At 41.7% G+C, this 13,329-nt stretch overlaps 2 protein-coding genes across 2 annotated transcripts; one reads left to right on the top strand and one right to left on the bottom strand.

Moving 5' to 3' along the window:
• Window positions 1-2,292: 2,292 nt before the first annotated feature.
• LOC109470298 (clumping factor A-like) lies at window positions 2,293-2,949 on the bottom strand. The gene has a single exon (XM_019769214.1). It carries the CDS (start codon window positions 2,947-2,949, stop codon window positions 2,293-2,295), a length of 657 nt encoding a protein of 218 aa, XP_019624773.1.
• A 5,313-nt stretch (window positions 2,950-8,262) lies between these two features.
• On the top strand, window positions 8,263-13,213 carry LOC109470122 (NXPE family member 1-like). The gene is made up of 6 exons (XM_019768905.1): window positions 8,263-8,325; window positions 9,295-9,408; window positions 9,934-11,034; window positions 11,749-12,080; window positions 12,623-12,846; window positions 13,206-13,213. The coding sequence occupies exons 2-6, from the start codon at window positions 9,343-9,345 to the stop codon at window positions 13,211-13,213; spliced, it is 1,731 nt and encodes a 576-aa protein (XP_019624464.1). The 5' UTR covers window positions 8,263-8,325; window positions 9,295-9,342.
• Window positions 13,214-13,329: the final 116 nt, after the last annotated feature.

Raw genomic sequence — 13,329 nt, forward strand, 5'->3', positions numbered from 1 at the left:
CACTCTGCGTTTCATCGTAATAAAACGTTCATTGCATGATATTTTACACCCTCAGTTATCTAGCCATGGTAAAAGACAGTAGTAGTATAGGAGGGACGGGACGACTAATATTTTTGGGGAGGAGTGGGGAGGCGTGGGAACTGGGGAGGCGTGAGAACTGGGGAGGCGTGAGAACTGGGGAGGAGTGTGATTTGATGACCCGCTAATCGACCTGGGGAGGCTCTTGCTGTGGAGGCGTGGGAATAGGGTCACTAGGAAATGACGTAGTTTAATGAAGGTAATCACGAGACATTTATTACGTAGGGGGTGTTAGGAATGCTATTAGCTGTTTTAAACATGTCGGCATGCAGTATGGAAGAGCTGAAAGTGCAAACTGAAGACATCATACGTCGCTTACTTTACGAAAAGGCTCCAGAGTCGTTTCCCAAGTATCAGAGACGGGAAAATCTAGCCATAAGTCGAAAGATTGTGAGAGTGTCGAACGATGTAACGAAGACACGGGAGTGGCGAGATCTCGTTGACACTTTTTCGTCGACCACGACAAACGTTTCTAACCGCTTGAGAGACGTTCTCGAAAGCGTCCTACAAGAAAATGGATTGAACTGGGGACGTATCATCATCGGGCTGCTTTTTTGCCGTGGATGCACACATTAAACTTCACAAGTCGAAAAATACAACGGATGATGCGATCTGCGCGGAGGTTGTCGAGTTGGTCTGTTCAATGGCGGGGAGGTGGTTGTTACATTTGTACGTCACCAGGGATGGAACGGGTTGATTAGTCCTGTAAGACGAAATGTAGGCATGTCTTTCATTAACTTTATTTGTCGTGTGTTGATGGCACACGTTTGTGTTATCGTGCCGCCAAGATCTGCATTAAGTACGAAACACGTGGGGACTTGTCCAACCACCAGCTAGATTGGACTCGACATAACACGGTTCTATACGGCGATTGGTCAACACATGAAAGGTGACGAACAGTGACACATGATTGACGCCGATTGGTTAGCTCAGACAAAGGATATGTATAAAGACCGGGCAGTTCACCAACATGGAAAGATTGCTGACCCCTTCCTAAGAAAACGCGTGTTGTCAACATTTGACCTGTCCCTAGAGGTGAGTCTGTTACTATGTTTAAAGGCATATTAAATGAATGTGTCTATAATGTCAAAGTATGTTATATCGTTAAAACGAAACTTGTTCCAACAAAGTATGGACCGTCTTTGTTGAGTACTTTCCCACGACAAAAACACGGTTCAGGTGTGTAAACAATTGCAAAGAGATAGTGGTGTCATAAACGATTCAAACAAAGTTCATATCCTCTTTTGATGATGCGCGTACTTTCCCACGACGAAAGCACGGTTCAGGTGTGTAAATGATTGTAAGGAGATAGTGGTGTCATAAATGATTCAAACAAACTTAATATCGTCTTCGATGATGTAGAGAAAACCACGGAAAATATGACTATGACTATGATGATCATAGAGTACCGTAATTAGCGGCACGTCTGTTGTAAAAAAAACGACATAAAAACGGACCGTTTCGACAACATACAATCAGAAACGGCTTCGTTCTTATATGTATACATAGTCATATCTATACATATGTTTATGTCTATATATGTATGCGTGTGTATGTGTGTGTCCATATATCTACATTATGTTTATATGTATATCTATCTATCTATATGTATGTGTGTGCATATATATGTATATTTATACATCTACATATATTTATATACATATCGGTGTGCGCACGTGAGCAATGCATGAGTGACTCATGAGTGACTCATGAGTGACTCATTTACGCACATGTATACATATGTTCCCATCACGCATACCTGTACGTATGTGTCTATATATACATATATCGATATAAACGTGTTGCTCCGGAGTAAAATATCACTCCGGAGTAAGTATTACTCTATAAAATATTACTCCGGAGTAACTATTACTCCGTTTTGGAGTAAAATATTTACTCCGGAGTAAGTGTATTGGTAGCAAGTAAGTACATTTGTCATGGTTGGTCGTCACAGCCATCATGTGTAGATATATCACATGTGCATATACATCACCTTTGGAGTATATATATGATTACTCCGGAGTAAGTGTACTTGTTGTTAGTCACGTATGTGTGCGTATCATGTGTGCATGTATACATCAACACAACGGCGCAAAAGACAGCATAGTTTCGTCACACTTTATTGATCGTCTCATAAGTTATGTCAAACATCAGGTACAGATATCACCACGCAAAAAGTTGTACTTTCAATGGTATGACGACGCTACCGCTGTATTATTTTAGAACGACGTAACCATATTTTTTCATCAATGTCTGTTCCGAGACCCAGTTCGTACTGTATTCGATCTCGTAACTGTAACGAGGCAGGGCAGCAAACTCTACTAGATAAAATCTTCTGCCAGCGCGTTTTGTCTCCTTGATCACGCGCTGAGGGACATCGCCAGGATGGTGAGTTAGTGGAATGGTCCAGTCGCGATAGAGCGTCCACTTCTCCTCATCACCACTATCGAAGCTGTACTGTTCACTTTCCTCTTCAGAAGAAGCCGTGCTGGAAGACACGTCCGAGCTTGCATCACTCTCAGAACCACTTTCATCGCTGTCAGTTTCTTCACTCTCAGAACCACTTTGATCGCCGTCAGTTTCTGTCGCTGACTCTACCTCCTGATGGTCCATTTCAGACTCATCTTCTTCTGAGACTTCATCATCCTCGGAAGATTCCAGTGATTCCGTGTCATGCTCTGTCGTTCCCTCCTCCGACGGGTCGTCGGTGTCGTCAAATATGTCAGCGGATCGGTAAGAATCTGGCTCGGCGTCCATGCTCTCTTCTCCCGAAGAAATTTCTGCCACGTCTCCGTGTATCGTGTCGCGATGACGGGCGAGGTTCGCTTTTCGACTAAACTCTCTGCCACAGACGTCACATGCGTGATGCATGGTTGTGAAAATGGCGTTGCACGTTCATTGGCGACCTTATGTGCTAGTTGGGAGTTTCTTGCAAGTCACTCATTGGACACATTAGATATAACGATTCATCCATGGGATAGATAGATAAAAGAATAGATATAGATAGATACATACATGCACAAGCTGTAGGATGGAAATATATGTATATCTGTGCGTCTATACAAAGTAAATGAGTCACTCATAAGTCACTCATTTATTGCTCAGAAGATTTTATCTAGTAGAGTTTGCTGCCCTGCCTCGTTACAGTTACGAGATCGAATACAGTACGAACTGGGTCTCGGAACAGACATTGATGAAAAAAATATGGTTACGTCGTTCTAAAATAATACAGCGGTAGCGTCGTCATACCATTGAAAGTACAACTTTTTGCGTGGTGATATCTGTACCTGATGTTTGACATAACTTATGAGACGATCAATAAAGTGTGACGAAACTATGCTGTCTTTTGCGCCGTTGTGTTGATGTATACATGCACACATGATACGCACACATACGTGACTAACAACAAGTACACTTACTCCGGAGTAATCATATATATACTCCAAAGGTGATGTATATGCACATGTGATATATCTACACATGATGGCTGTGACGACCAACCATGACAAATGTACTTACTTGCTACCAATACACTTACTCCGGAGTAAATATTTTACTCCAAAACGGAGTAATAGTTACTCCGGAGTAATATTTTATAGAGTAATACTTACTCCGGAGTGATATTTTACTCCGGAGCAACACGTTTATATCGATATATGTATATATAGACACATACGTACAGGTATGCGTGATGGGAACATATGTATACATGTGCGTAAATGAGTCACTCATGAGTCACTCATGAGTCACTCATGCATTGCTCACCTGCGCACACCGATATATACATGTATATAGATATATGTAGATGTATAAATATACATATATATGCACACACATACATATAGATAGCTAGATAGATATACATATAAACATAATGTAGATATATGGACACACACATACACACGCATACATATATAGACATAAACATATGTATAGATATGACTATGTATACATATAAGAACGAAGCCGTTTCTGATTGTATGTTGTCGAAACGGTCCGTTTTATGTCGGTTTTTTTACAACAGACGTGCCGCTAATTACGGTACTCTATGATCATCATAGTCATAGTCATATTTTCCGTGGTTTTCTCTACATCATCGAAGACGATATTAAGTTTGTTTGAATCATTTATGACACCACTATCTCCTTACAATCATTTACACACCTGAACCGTGCTTTCGTCGTGGGAAAGTACGCGCATCATCAAAAGAGGATATGAACTTTGTTTGAATCGTTTATGACACCACTATCTCTTTGCAATTGTTTACACACCTGAACCGTGTTTTTGTCGTGGGAAAGTACTCAACAAAGACGGTCCATACTTTGTTGGAACAAGTTTCGTTTTAACGATATAACATACTTTGACATTATAGACACATTCATTTAATATGCCTTTAAACATAGTAACAGACTCACCTCTAGGGACAGGTCAAATGTTGACAACACGCGTTTTCTTAGGAAGGGGTCAGCAATCTTTCCATGTTGGTGAACTGCCCGGTCTTTATACATATCCTTTGTCTGAGCTAACCAATCGGCGTCAATCATGTGTCACTGTTCGTCACCTTTCATGTGTTGACCAATCGCCGTATAGAACCGTGTTATGTCGAGTCCAATCTAGCTGGTGGTTGGACAAGTCCCCACGTGTTTCGTACTTAATGCAGATCTTGGCGGCACGATAACACAAACGTGTGCCATCAACACACGACAAATAAAGTTAATGAAAGACATGCCTACATTTCGTCTTACAGGACTAATCAACCCGTTCCATCCCTGGTGACGTACAAATGTAACAACCACCTCCCCGCCATTGAACAGACCAACTCGACAACCTCCGCGCAGATCGCATCATCCGTTGTATTTTTCGACTTGTGAAGTTTAATGTGTGCATCCACGGCAAAAAAGCAGCCCGATGATGATACGTCCCCAGTTCAATCCATTTTCTTGTAGGACGCTTTCGAGAACGTCTCTCAAGCGGTTAGAAACGTTTGTCGTGGTCGACGAAAAAGTGTCAACGAGATCTCGCCACTCCCGTGTCTTCGTTACATCGTTCGACACTCTCACAATCTTTCGACTTATGGCTAGATTTTCCCGTCTCTGATACTTGGGAAACGACTCTGGAGCCTTTTCGTAAAGTAAGCGACGTATGATGTCTTCAGTTTGCACTTTCAGCTCTTCCATACTGCATGCCGACATGTTTAAAACAGCTAATAGCATTCCTAACACCCCCTACGTAATAAATGTCTCGCGATTACCTTCATTAAACTACGTCATTTCCTAGTGACCCTATTCCCACGCCTCCACAGCAAGAGCCTCCCCAGGTCGATTAGCGGGTCATCAAATCACACTCCTCCCCAGTTCCCACGCCTCCCCACTCCTCCCCAAAAATATTAGTCGTCCCGTCCCTCCTATACTACTGACAGTAGCAACATACCGTAAGGAACATCACCACAGCAGCAATCAACACTGTAAGTGCAACGCACATCCGGGCACTGGCCATGGCGTACTCTTTTACAAAATGTATAGAGCTGCACACACCGCCTGTCCTAGGTTGGGTCAGAGAAAACATAAAATTATTTACAGACTAATAGATTACAGAAGTACCTGAACTTGTAAAATCGTGATAATATACATGTACATGAACCGCACGAAGTACTATTATTATAATAATGGTAATATTGTGATCCGTGATACCACAGCACAAATTTTAAAAAAGGCAATTAGTATAAATATTCGTTCGCAAAATCATCCCAAAGGCATGACTAAAACAAGATTAAGGAAATAAAAGCAAAGCGATGGTGATTTACATTACAGTGTAAAAGTTTCTCCTTACACATTTTCTTATAGTCGCTAGAACGCAATCCTACCGCTACAGCCTTCATCAGTATGACTGGCCCACATTTGAGTCCTGTATGTACATTTGTAGTAGGTTGAAAAACGGCCTCAAATTGGATCGTCTCCTACCAAATTGTCCGACAGTCATTGTTAATAAGATGCTAATATAACCCCCCCCCCCTGTACATTTGTATGTACACTGTACGTATGATAGCGCAATTGCTGGATTGTCGACATAATTTCAAATGTTCTACAAATTTGACGATATTACTACTACTTAGTTCTATTGTCACATTATGGTACTTTACCGCCATTAAATTTACATCAGTGATATTGTCTTACCTTGTGTAGTAGACAAAGGCGCAGTAGTTGAGTTCAAGTGGTTCTACGGCAGTAATAGCCTCCGTAGCAGGCTTATAGAACTGGGGGTTTGGTGGTCTTCGGCTGTTTACTGATTAGAACAGTTCTAAAAGCAGCTATATGCAATCAGAAAATAGCACATAAAAGATCCCAAAGACCCTGAAGACCCCCCAAAAACAGTTTTTGGCTTGCTATATGGAGGCTACGGCAGTATAGATATTTGTTTCTCGAGTAACCTTCGCCTTCCTATACAAGCCTGAACAACGATCGATGTGAATGCCCATCAGTTCTAACACCTGGGCCAATAGACAGTGTCCATACATTGAACAAGCCTTTATTTGCTCAGTACTTTTACCGCAGTTAACCAAACAACCGTCTTTACTATCACAAAAGTTAATTTGTGTGGGTAGATAACATTATGGCTTTTTATTTACTTCAGCACAAGGGCTGAAAGTCCTTGGGACTCACCAAATTTCTGAGCTGTGACGTTTTTATGACTATGACTGTGTTAATAACAGGGTTTCGGTATTTAAACAACAGAGCCAACATTCACAAGCAAATTAAACGCATCAACCCTAAACAGTACACCTGGGGTCCGCGCGGACCCCAGCACTATGTATTCTGTAATATCTTTTTTTATTTCTAAAGATTTTTTTCTGAAATTTCAGGTAATTGTCACCAACAAAGTTGCCCCTCAATACAGAGCAGAAAACCCCGTTTCTCCCATTTATAAAAAAAATTATATCTGATTTCCCTTTGGGGTCCGCGCGGACCCCAGTCGGCTTTCGATCATAATTGATACACATGACCTTCGTAATGGATACACATGGCATTCTTATGCATGACCTTATTTCCGTTTTTATATGTTTTAATGCACTTTTCGTATGGCCACCAAATTTTCATAGAGTGGTGTAGTAATAGAATTAAATTTTGACAACTTTGGTGTACTTATGACGTCATATGACGTCACAGCTAATAAAACGGTCCGCCATATTGGATTTTGACCGATGACGTCATCAAAATTAGCATATTCTATGAATATTGAATGGTTTAACTTATCTTTAATTATGTAAGATGTCATGAATGTTAGAAAGGAAGTGGAATTTGATATAAAACCCATAAATTTTTTATGTTGAAACCAAAATTACTGATATTTAACGAAAAAACTGCCTGTCAGAAACCCGTTGCCATAGCAACACAAAAAACATTAACTTACTAGTACTAAACTAATATCAACTTTTTCTCAGATACATTTGAATACATAGGAAAGGTCACCAAATTTGATACTTCTAGCGCAAGCCGTTCATGAGCTATCTAAGATCAAAGTTGGGCCTCAAAAGCCCCTTCAGTCTGAATATCAAAAATTGGGTATTTTTTCTTTTCTTCACCAAAAAAAGTAAAAGTTCAAAATGCATGATTTTTGTATGTAATGTGGGCATAGAGGTTCATACATCAATTTGCAAAACAATTGAGCTGGTAGCATGTTGATAATATCTAAAAATGTGCAAAAAAACTGTTTTGGGGTCCGCGCGGACCCCAGGTGTACAGATTAATCAGTCCGGGAAGGTGTACTGTTGAGGTTTAATATCCATCGACGTCGACACAAATGACCTTTCATTAACACAAGACGTGGTGACGGCACGCTCAAGTCTTTTTCAACTTATATTAATGCCGCCACCAATACAGAGAACAATACAATACTAATTTTCATCTTATGAAGTGAAGTGAGGAAGTTGTGCGAAGTGCTTTTCCAAGGGCACAAGGTGGCATGTCAGGACTCGAACCCGGGACCTCTTGCGATTGGTTCCGAGTCGAGCACTCTGCCGCTACGCCACACGACCCCACATGTTTGTTTGTTTAACCACCTTGAACGCACGCAACGATCACGTATTATTGATTACTACCACAACGGAAACATGCGCATGTCACATGAAATTGCATCATGACCAAAGTATAAAAGGTAACAAATTAACAGGAAAAAATGCCTTACGAAGAAAACCGTTATAGAAGAACTACTTCGACTCAACATCGGCGCCTCTGTCTATTTCCGCACAAGGTAAACGTTACTATTCTTTAGGCTTCAATGCAACTGAAGGCCCTTGGATGGATCCGCAGTAATTATAAGGATATCTGATGGCGTCTGCCGCCATATTCTATGCAACCTTTATACGCCAATCCTATTCTAGAGCTGTCCTTCCCGAGGCAAATAATTCTCATTCGAAAACCTTCTGTAGGTCTATATGAGTGTATATCGCAACGTAAGTCTTGAGTTTTGGCAATCAATTCGACACAGAGACAAACAAACAAACACACACACACACACACACACACACGCACACACACACACACACTACACACATGGCCACTACAACGTAACATTTATGTCGAAGGTTAATGTCTCCTTTCCGTTGGAAGAGCTAATTATTATGATACATTACGATTGTGCATCTACATGTAAGTCCAGTTGTATTAACATTACTTTAATGTGGTCATTTATTTGTGTCACACATGCGTCGTCATCATGTGATTGTAATCGATTTGTGTTGTGGTAAATCATGAATCACAATACTGTTCGGGATCATTGATCAATCTTTTATTTATTTTTGGCGGCGTCTCAGGGAGGAGCCTAATGGTACAGTATTGTGTGCAATTTGGAAGAATTCTAGGAATCGTACAGGAATTTTGTCCACAGGCATGGAATGTCCACAGGAATGTTTCCCCGCTCTGTTTGTTGACATGACCAAATTCTTGGAAACCCTTGGGAACAGCTGTCTGCCCGGATGCCCTTCTTTCTCATCTGTGACCCGGGGCTCGTTCACTATACACTTAGGGGAGAGGAGGGTACCAAGGCTTCCCCAAAATCATGAAATCGTGGCAGTGCCATGCAAACATTAACCCTACCAGCAACCACCGTCGCCATGGCAACGTATGATTTTTATCGCCAGTCTTGTTTACGATTTCATTGGTATATTACTTTTGTAATAATTGTTAACAGTACTAGTCTTATCTTACCTCCATCACAAAGGACGGACGGTGTGCAGTTCTCGGACTCTCATCACTAGTAGATCACGCCATGGCCAGGGCCCGGATGTGGGTTCCATTTACAGTGTTGATTGCTGCTGTGATGATTTTCCTTACGGTAGTTGTTTTTCTTTAACTCTTCCCATGGCCAGGTAAATAGTAATCAATCTCAACTGCTTTAAAAAACAAACACTGAACCTCGTTTTATTATGATAAAGTGCAACTTCAACCACACTTCAAAGAGCGTTCATGTTAGCGCGTTTGAACATAAACTTTAAGGAACGTCAATCATGTTGGAAGTGTAATTTCAGGCACTTTCCACCCACTATAGGACTTAAATGTGGATGTGGCGCTGTGTATTTTGCTGAACAGGTCCAAAGGACTATAACCAAATATGTGTGGAGTAGCAAAAAATGTGCATAGAAACGCCTAAATTTGTTATTTATTTATTTATTGTTTGAATCAGGCAGAGCCCATAGACAACACAGTACACATAGATCTAAAAATGAACACATTGACTACAATGACTAGGATTAAAAAAAGCCCGGGAGGAGGCCTATCTATGGTCTACGGACCAACTGGCAGTATCGCCGCACTACCGTCACTTTGTTTTTATTTTCTTATTTTACTTTCTGTTATACAGACTTCAGAATTCCAGTTTCTGCATTGGCCGAATGCTGAAATGCCATTGGCGTCTCCAAACAAGGCGACTGTTATGTCTCCAAACAAGGCGACTGTACGTGTGACGTCTCCAAACAACGCGACTGTACGTGTGACGTCTCCAAACTACGCGACTGTGACGTCTCCAAACGACGCGACTGTGACGTCCCCAAACAACGCGACTGTGACGTCTCCAAACGACGCGACTGTGACGTCTCCAAAAAACGCGACTGTGACGTCTCCAAACAACGCGATTATGACGTCTCCAAACGACGCATCTGTGACGTCTCCAAACAAGCCGACTGTATGTGTGACGTCACCAAACAACGCGACTGTGACGTCTCCAAACAACGCGACTGTGACGTCACCAAACAACGCGACTGTGACGTCTCAAAACAAGCCGACTTTGACGTCTCCAAACCACGCGACTGTGACGTCTCCAAACGACGCGACTGTGACGTCTCCAAACGACGCGACTGTGATGTCTCCAAACAACGCGACTGTGACGTACCCAAACGACGCGACTGTGACGTCTCAAAACAAGCCAACTTTGACGTCTCCAAACGACGCGACTGTGACGTCTCCAAACAACGCGACTATGACGTCTCCAAACGACGCGACTGTGACGTCTCCAAACAAGCCGACTGTATGTGTGACGTCACCAAACAACGCGACTGTGACGTCTCCAAACAACGCGACTGTGACGTCTCCAAACGACGCGACTGTGACGTCTCTAAACAACGCGACTGTGACGTCTCCAAACAACGCGACTGTGACGTCACCAAGCGACGCGACTGTGACGTCTCCAAACGACGCGACTGCAACGATCACGTGTCCAAACAAAACAAACGCGGTCGTTTTGAACAGAGACCAGGGCTTCTATCACCTAGGAGACGTTCTCACCGTAAGGGTCGTGGCGAGAGACCAAGAAGGAAGGCCGAAGACGTACGGAGGAGACTTTTTCCGTGCCAGACTCGTCAGCAGTGACCGCTCGATACTGGCAAGTAGCGCCGGTCACGTCACGGACCACCGTAACGGCACATACACGGTGCAGTTACCGCTCTACTGGGCAGGGAACGTTTCGGTGAGTTCAGTGACATGACTTCGTTGTTGACAAAGTGAAGCTGTCGGTTACAAGCGGCAATTTTGCTGTTATATCTAACCCTCAACAGAACGCCTTCCCGGACTGATTAATCTGTACACCTGGGGTCCGCGCGGACCCCAGAACAGTTTTTTGCTAAGTTTAGAAATTATCAACATGCTACCAGCTTAATTGTTTTGCAAAATGATGTGTGAACCTCTATGTCCACATTACGTACAAAAATCATGCATTTTCAACTTTTCTTATTTTTTGGTGAAGAAAAGAAGAAATAACCAATTTTAAGCCCTATTCAGGCCGAAGGGGCTTTTCAGGCCCAACTTTAATCTCAGATAGCGCCTGAACGGCTAGCTCTAGAGGCATCAAATTTGTAAAAAAAAAAAAAATCTTTAGAAACAAAAAAGATATTACAGAATATATAGTGCTGGGGTCCGTGCGGACCCCAGGTGTTCTGTTTAGGTTTAAAACGTCTTCCAAGTCTATATACCTACTGCACATATCGTCATTGTCCGTTTTCCTCGGTAAATTGTTTTTTAAATTGAGCTTGCTCAGATTTTCTTGTGCACATAAAGAAATCTTAAAATTACAGCAACATCTGTTTACTCTTGTTGAGCCAGGGAAACACATGTAGCTTTTTTTTCTACACAATGTCAACTCTACCCGTGCAACTACTTTACCTGATATTTTGTTTTATATCAGATAAAGATCCAGCTTGTTCATCCAAGCGAGGCAGTGAAGGTTCTACAGAGAGTCCGAGAAATTCCAAACAAGAGAATTTTCTACTGCATCTTCGTCGACCCGAATAACACGAAGGCCTATTATACAAGGCAATGTTTCAGTTCTGCTAACCCCAGCCTACCATCCCACCAACAGTGCGACCTCTCAAAGCCGGAGGTGAACGGGACCTGGATTTGTAAGAAGCCGGAAAAACTTCCGTGTTCCACCGTCTCAAAGTGTTGGTGGGACTCGGGCAGGAGCAGGACAAATGTGCTGGGACTTGTTACCAACGAGAATAAGAACATTTTCAAAAAGTAAGCCATTCATTCTTTTCCCTCGTCCTTTGGCTAAGTTCATACATATTGTATACATCATGTAATGCTATCGATGTAATACGAATAATGAAGTTATTGACATACAGTTACGCGTCACCCATCTTTGCATATATAAATACACTGCTACTACGATAAACGCACAAAGCTGTTCAACCTTCTCTCCGCTTGCTCAACAGAATTTGTTACATTTTCATGCTACAGATAAATTTAATTTCATCACAGAAGGTAATAACCCTTACTGTGTACAGTTAGGTAAATATATCAAAGAATGTTTAGACCTTAGAGCAAGAAGTTTTAGTTGATATATAACGCTTTGTACGTAGGTTAATTTTGTTGCATTGTACCCATGTATTGTCTGTATGTCTACATGTAGTTAGACATTACGAAAGTCGCTGTATACGTACTTTTGTTGCGTCAATTAAGTTCTTCTTTTGTTACGTCATCCTTCGTACAACTGGGGTTCTGAAGAATGCAGCGCAGGTCAGTTTTAAGTTCACAATGTTCATTTCCATGCCACACAGGCCATATCTTGAAGAGGAACTTGAAGTGAACCCCAAGGAGCCCATACATGTTCTTGAGGCAGAACCGTCCACATCTCAACACATTCCAGCGTGTACCTGGGACAAGTCTGCAGCTTTGGGACATTGGTCAGGCAAGGTCTGGACGTCATCCGTCTGCAATGTCCGAGTGTTCACTAAGAAAGCCATCCAGTGGTGCCTGGCTAACAAGACCGTGTTCATGCAAGGTATATATATATATATATATGTATTACTAGTGGTCTTATAATCAACTAGAAAGGCCAATATTTGCTTTGGAGCAAATACAGCGATGGCTTCACCATATTTTACGACATAGCAGGGAAAGAATGAGAAACACAAGGGAAAACAATGATTTACTTTGATATAACTATAATATGAAGTAACATACAACTAAGACTACAACAGTTGGATAGCTATTCCCTACATTATTGGTTAGGATTTTTAATTGCATAAATTCAAATGCAAACTGTTGATTTTCAAAATAAATAAAAAAACGTTCATGCCACTTCAGACCAAACCATGGTGGACAGTCAACTTAACATGCTGCTTTCTCATATCTGTCCAGAAAACTAGACGGGTGCAACACAATGAAAAAGTGCTAAACGTTATAACTTATATATATAAAGTTCACCTGTATCCGTAGAAGTCATTATGAAACAAAATTGAACTGCAATTGCCAACACAAAAAA

The sequence above is a fragment of the Branchiostoma belcheri genome, unplaced genomic scaffold (assembly GCF_001625305.1).
Source record: "Branchiostoma belcheri isolate BF01 breed outbred unplaced genomic scaffold, Haploidv18h27 scaffold22, whole genome shotgun sequence".
Lineage (NCBI taxonomy): Eukaryota > Metazoa > Chordata > Leptocardii > Amphioxiformes > Branchiostomatidae > Branchiostoma > Branchiostoma belcheri.

Bases quoted from the DNA above. Each gene is read 5' to 3' on its own strand.
- LOC109470298 (XM_019769214.1), bottom strand. From the start codon at position 2,949: ATGCATCACGCATGTGACGTCTGTGGCAGAGAGTTTAGTCGAAAAGCG.
- LOC109470122 (XM_019768905.1), top strand. From the start codon at position 9,343: ATGGCCAGGGCCCGGATGTGGGTTCCATTTACAGTGTTGATTGCTGCT. The intron at 11,035-11,748 runs GTGAGTTCAGTG...GTTTTATATCAG, and splicing joins ACTGGGCAGGGAACGTTTCG to ATAAAGATCCAGCTTGTTCA. The intron at 12,081-12,622 runs GTAAGCCATTCA...CATGCCACACAG, and splicing joins AATAAGAACATTTTCAAAAA to GCCATATCTTGAAGAGGAAC.